Source organism: Ricinus communis, chromosome 5 (assembly GCF_019578655.1).
Source record: "Ricinus communis isolate WT05 ecotype wild-type chromosome 5, ASM1957865v1, whole genome shotgun sequence".
In the NCBI taxonomy this organism is placed as follows: domain Eukaryota; kingdom Viridiplantae; phylum Streptophyta; class Magnoliopsida; order Malpighiales; family Euphorbiaceae; genus Ricinus; species Ricinus communis.
The window spans coordinates 8,411,701-8,418,289 of NC_063260.1; the positions used below are offsets into that span (position 1 = coordinate 8,411,701).

General features: G+C 28.3%; 1 protein-coding gene across 1 annotated transcript; it reads left to right on the plus strand.

The window, feature by feature from the left end:
* Positions 1 to 1,297: 1,297 nt before the first annotated feature.
* Positions 1,298 to 3,762, plus strand: LOC8261627 (NAC domain-containing protein 100). Its single transcript, XM_048375171.1, has 3 exons — positions 1,298 to 2,169; positions 2,295 to 2,572; positions 2,685 to 3,762. Exons 1-3 carry the CDS (start codon positions 1,974 to 1,976, stop codon positions 3,333 to 3,335), a joined length of 1,125 nt encoding a protein of 374 aa, XP_048231128.1. The 5' UTR covers positions 1,298 to 1,973; the 3' UTR covers positions 3,336 to 3,762.
* Positions 3,763 to 6,589: the final 2,827 nt, after the last annotated feature.

A 6,589-nucleotide genomic window follows, 5' to 3' on the forward strand; every position in this document is an offset into this window, starting at 1 on the left:
GTACATTCTAAAATATGTTAAATGCCAATGAATATTTTCACGGTTCTTTTTGTTTCCCATTTCTTAAAAAGTGCCACATAGAATTACAATGTACAAATTCTGAAACAAAATATATTTTAAAATTAGAGTAAAAAAACTCTTCTAAAAATTAAAACTTATAATTCTACATCAAAAAGAAATATGCAATTTTGTCCAAAAGAAAAGAAAATTTTGAGAATAGCATTTACCTAAAATATAAATAACTTGTGGATCCTGAAACATAGTAACCCATAATTTAAAAAAGAATTTAAATCCTGCTACTGAAAACATATGAAATAGAGACAAACCAAAAAAAATGGCAATAATTATTAACCAGTCCAAAAGCCAACATATGTGAATTATTGATGTGAACAGTAATGAATTCATTTTTTATTTCTTATTTTTACATCTAATAGCTAAATTAAGATAATATAAATATAGTATAAGTCCACTCTACAGTGGGTTTGAATAATGGGAATCAAAACCATTAAATAAAAAAAAAATCAATTTCTAACATCATATAATAGCTATGGATTAGGTTAAAGTACAATAAGAATGCTTTTCTTCGTCCTCGCAATAGTAAAAAGGAGGGCCACTCTAAGTTGCCCACCTGCTGTATACCTATTAAAAAATTGAAGAAAGAAAGAAAGGAAGAGCTTAAAATCATTGTGCATGAAAGCAGAGTGTCAAGTAACTTGTTGGCCGTAGGTCCAGACTGTGGATTTTTAATTGTGGCCAAGATTTAAACATTCAAGAAGGATGGTCCCTCAAAAAGAACTTAGCATAGTGCTTGTTGGACTAGTTTAGAACTAAAATGTCAATCTGTTTGGTTCAAACAAGGTAGAGCTAATGCATGCATCTAAGAATGTGCTTTGATGATGATGACTGCCACCAAAACCCAAAACCTAATCTCTTCATGACTTACCATTGAGAAAGAAATAAGTGAACTTCATAAAATAAAATAAAAAACTTAGACTCATATATTCTAATGTACAATTACCTATATCAGAATGTAAAGAATAAAATTTCCTGAAGTGAGGAAAAGAAAAGAAGAAGCAGAAGTAGAAGCAGAAGCAGCATTAATTCAGAATATGAGAACATGGGTACCAATAATTTTCCAAGTAGGAGTAACAATTTATGAAATTTGAATTAATACATATTATAAAGTTTTAGTTGGGGGAGTATGTACATATTGACTAATGAATATGAAATAGTAGTTATCAACTGATAATGATAGATGGGATGTGGGGTTTTGTGATCTTCTGCTCTTTGAGATAGTAGCTAGAACTAGAATAATAGCATTAGAAAAGAAAAAAGAAAAAGAAAAAAACTGTAAGATATCTTCGATTTCACATGTATAGAATATGATACAAGACAGAACAGATAGCTTTGGTTAAACAGAAAACAACTAACATAAAGACTTGGAATAAAACAAAAAGGAGTTGCCATCTCAGTTACATGCAGGGCATACAGTAGAAGAGTGATAACTGATATGTTCCTGGTCAAATTCAAGGGAAAGTTAAAAACAAACAAAAGAAAAAAAACCAGTACACCGAAGTTAAAAAGACAGAGAAAGAGAGAGTTAATAGCTTGAAAAACCACCCATCAGACCCTAGTTGCCTTAAGTACCACGCCTTCTTTCTTTCCTCTCTAAAAACCACTATTTATGGAGTTCTTTTGTTCACAACATATCTTTTTTTCTTAACACAACCTCCCTTTCTCAGTTACAAAGTATTTTCAGCTTATAACTTCTTTTTCTTCTCACTTTTGATCAGTTTATCTGTAAAGAACCCATCAGACTTTTTTGTTTTAGTTCTGGATATTCGTTTGAGTTTTTTCTTTTCTTTTCTTCCCCTGGTCTGGTTGCTTTTCAATCGTTCTTCATCTTCTAGAGCCCCATTTTTAGGGGGGTCCAATAGGATATTCTTGTGAGGATTTAGGGAGGATTTGAGATTATGGAAAACAATTCCACGCTTAATCATCATGTCAAGGATGATGAGCAGTTAGAATTGCCTCCAGGATTCCGGTTCCATCCAACTGATGAAGAGCTTATAACTCACTATCTATCTCAAAAGGTTCTTGACAATTGTTTTTGTGCTAGAGCTATTGGTGAAGTTGATTTGAACAAGTGTGAGCCTTGGGATTTGCCTTGTAAGTCTTTCTTGTCAATTTTCCTCTCTCTCTCTCTCTCTTTTCCCTTTTTGCCTGTTCCTTGTATGCTTTGGATTATCAGTTATCATCCAAATCGATAATTGGTTTGTTATTGTCTAATGAAGGGAGAGCCAAAATGGGTGAAAAAGAATGGTATTTTTTCTGCGTTAGAGACAGAAAGTACCCAACCGGTTTACGAACAAATCGAGCTACTGATGCCGGTTACTGGAAAGCTACTGGAAAAGACAAAGAAATTTATAGGGCCAAAACACTTGTGGGTATGAAAAAGACTTTGGTCTTCTACAAAGGAAGAGCACCGAAAGGAACAAAAACTAACTGGGTTATGCATGAATATAGACTAGAAGGAAAATACTCGGTGTATAATCTCCCTAAAACAGCAAAGGTATAGTTTTTGAATCTGTTTCTTCTGTTTCTGTTCTATCCTGCTTCTACTGTTCCTTCTTGACGGTAATATTGAGAATTGATGATTTCTTTTCGATGTCTTTTTGTCGCAGAATGAGTGGGTTATCTGTAGAGTTTTCCAAAAGAGTTCAGGTGGAAAGAAAACTGATATTTCAGGGTTGGTGAGGTTAACTTCGTATGGCAATGAATTAAGGCAATCATTATTGCCTCCATTGATGGATTCTTCTTCTCCAAACAACAGCGATACAAGGATTAATGAAGAAGGTGATTTGTCTCACGTGACCTGCTTCTCCAAATCAATGGAGGACAAGAAACCCCAAGAAGACAAAGCTGATAATAATAACAGTAGTAGTAATAATAATAATACCTTCAACTCTAATTCCGTCTTCTTGCCTTCTTCTTCATCATCTTCCAACATGTCCCCTGTTTCTACTCTGTTTTCAAAATCATCTGTTCAGAACTCTTGCTTCTCCTTTCAACATCAACCGACTTTTGCAAACTTGCAATACCAAGACTCTGTCCTGATGCCTGAACAGCAATTTATTTTAAGGATGTTGCTTGACAACCAAGGACCCAATCTGAAGCAGACCTCGAAAATGGAGATTTCACATGACACTGGCCTTAGACCTGATATGTCATCTGTTATAATAAATCCTGAAATGGTTCAAAGATCATTTGATGATCAAGAAGGTCCTTTAAGTTCTGCAGGACCAGTAGACCTTGATTGTCTATGGAGTTACTGAACTTAAATTTAAATTGGAAAAGAAAAAAATTGAAGACCCAAAAGCAGTAGAGTTTTAGATATTATTGCTATTATACAATGTGGTTTGTAAATAGATTTCCTGCACCCAAATAATACACAATTCAAGGATTTGCCTGTAGAATTAGGTATAAAACTACCCTTTTTTTTTTTGGTTTCCTTTCATTATTCTTCTTTTTGGAATTTGTTTCCCATTTACAATTGGATGATGCATTCTAATCTTCCCATTTCTGTCAATCTACTTGTAAAAAGAATTTGTGCACTGGGAAATTAATGTATCTAATTGCCACTGTTGTTGCAAGTATTGTTTATCAGTTCATTTGATGCTAATTTTAGTTTTGATTGGATAAAAATGTACTTTGGCAATATGAATTATTAGTAAACAGTGTGCCTTCTGAGTTTGAAATCCACTTCATTTGGTACTTTGGAAATTTTTAAAGGATGGTCTAATAAGGTGCCTTGGGATGCCACATTCAACCATTGAATTAATAATCTAATAGCTATCAGTACTCTAATTACCATTATTATAATTTAAATAAATATGGCATTGCTCTATTTATTTTCTAACTACCAAGAGAATTATCAATTAGGGGTCAGCTCAAATGCTACAGTATTTATGGGTAGTAATAGCAAGTGGTGTCATGGGTTCAACATTCACATTTGAGAATCAAGAATCATGAACAACACATAAATCTTTGAAGTGATAAACTTAGTCACTTAATACAAAATAACTCCCAATTTAGTCCTAAAATTACCTTTATTCAAAATAAAATCTCATAGAAAATGCTACCAAAAATAATATAATGAATCTCTAAATAAATAAAATAATTGTCCATAAGTGCCTATTGGGAGAATTTTTCTCATATATATTGCAGGTCTTACCCATGTTGAATAAAGCATTTGTATTATTAAACTGCAATCCCCACTCACATATTAAACTGAAACCACAAGTTAATCATATCATAATACATGATAAGTAATAATTTTCAGGTGGTTATATTTTAAAATTTTAAAATTTCCTTTTTCTTTCTCTAAATTATCATCTTTTACTCTTGATTTGTACAAAAGAAAAATGTAGATTTATATAATACTTTTCACAATATATTAAAGAAAAAAACAATTAAGTTGAGAAAGAGAGACTCTGTGGTTAGGCCACCAACCAAAAAGTTACAAGTGATTTAAGAATATATATGTGTTAAGGAAATCAAAATCACCTCTTCCATTGTCCTATTCTTAGTTCTTAATATTTATCCACTTGTTTGTTAACAATAGAGATAATATTCCGGTGTCAACATTTTAGAATAGTAATAATAATAATACTTATTTCAAAAAGTAATTAAATTAGATTAAATTAGTTTTTTTATAAATTTTATAGATTTATTATACTTATTTCAATACGAGAACAAAAAAGAATAATATTATATTGAATATATAAAAATAATAAAATGACTAAATTTTTTTTAATTTCAAAAAAACACAGTTAGTATAATATTAAACATAATCAGTTTGTGTTTTGTGCGCCTTAGTTTAACAACATTAAGCATCCTTTCCCCCAATCTTGTAACCGTGTCGTTCTTATCCATTTTAGCCGTTACATATGGCAGGCAAGATGATGGCTTTGGAATCTTTGTTGTTGCAATTACTGTGGTCGTGTTTAAAAAATTTTACTTTTACTGTTCTCATTATTATTATTATTAAAAAAATTCTATTTTCACCCTTTTTATTATTATTATTATTATATTATTCTTATTCTTTTTATTATTATTATTTTCATAATTACGCTGCTCATTGCACTTACTCTTTTTTTAAAAAAATGTGTTAGTTTATTTTATATATATAGTTTTATTTAGTCCAATTGATCAATTAGTAATTGATAAATCAAATTATTGGATAAAATTTTATTAATTATTACAATTAGTATATTAAATTACTATTAATAATATAATTTAAAAATATTATTTTTAATTATATAATTAATAAAAATAGTTTATAATAATTATGGATCCTACCGTGGAAGAATAGTTTATAATAATTAAAAATATTATAGTTAATTTTTTAACTTATTATATTTATTATTAGAAATATTTTTAAAAATTAATTTTAAAATAAAAATTTAAATTTAAATGCTACTAATAAAAAATTTATACTTTTAAGTATCATAATTACTTAAATTTTAAATATAATTTTAAAATATAATTATTTATCATAAATTAAAAAAATTAATTATATGATATAAACTTAAAATAAGTTATTATTAATAAATCTCAGTAAAAATAATATTATCTAAACAAATTAAAAAAAATTAAATTAATTGTTAACTGTTAAAAAAATTTTAAAATAAAACTGATAGAATTAACAATTGATAAAGATTAAGAGGTGTTTATAGAAACTGATGGGAGCTAATGGAGATTAAGGTGTTTGTATAAACTGACAAAAGGAATTGATAATTGGTTTTTATCAATCATCTCTATTTAGGTATTTAGTAAACTCTTCTTATCAGTAGCTTATGGCTGAAATGAAGACTGAACAACTATTTTGTTCAATCACCTCTTTATTTGGTGTTTTTCTACATCACCTAAAATTATTTCTTATATTTTAACAAAAACAACTTTTATAAAGAAGTTCAAAAGAAAAATAAAGACAAAATTTTACATTATTTAGAAAAGGATAAATTCACGCACCAAAATTGGCATAAATATATAATTATTTATACTCCACATTATTGTTTATTCTATATCTTTTAAAATAATTGAAATGAATGCATTAAAAGATTAAATTACCTATGATTTATAAGAGAAAAAAAATAATTTATAACTTATGTTATAAAGTGCATATGATTGATTAAATAGCTATCTGAAAATTAAAAAAGTAGCTAAATATTTTTTAAAACAATTAGTTATTCATTAATAAATATTTTATTATCATAATCACTATCCTTATTTTATTTAATTAAGTATTTATTTTATTATGTGTATAGTATATAATAAATTATTTTTTATATATAACTCAAGCCCATAATAGTCATTTTACTAACTAATACAACAACTCAAATTTAAACAAATACTTATACTAATCAATTATCAACTATTAACTATTAGCTATCAACTGCATTCATCCGTTAAACTAAACAGATTCTAAATCAACTATCAGTTGTTGATTTTAAATCTTACCAAATAGATTATTTCGTCCTTTATATATACTAATTTTTTTACTCACACGCTATACACGTGAATATTA

Excerpts from the sequence above, each read along its gene's own strand:
- LOC8261627 (XM_048375171.1), top strand. The coding sequence starts at position 1,974 with ATGGAAAACAATTCCACGCTTAATCATCATGTCAAGGATGATGAGCAG. Across the intron at positions 2,170-2,294 it reads TGAGCCTTGGGATTTGCCTT|GGAGAGCCAAAATGGGTGAA; the intron begins GTAAGTCTTTCT and ends TGTCTAATGAAG. Across the intron at positions 2,573-2,684 it reads ATCTCCCTAAAACAGCAAAG|AATGAGTGGGTTATCTGTAG; the intron begins GTATAGTTTTTG and ends TTTTTGTCGCAG.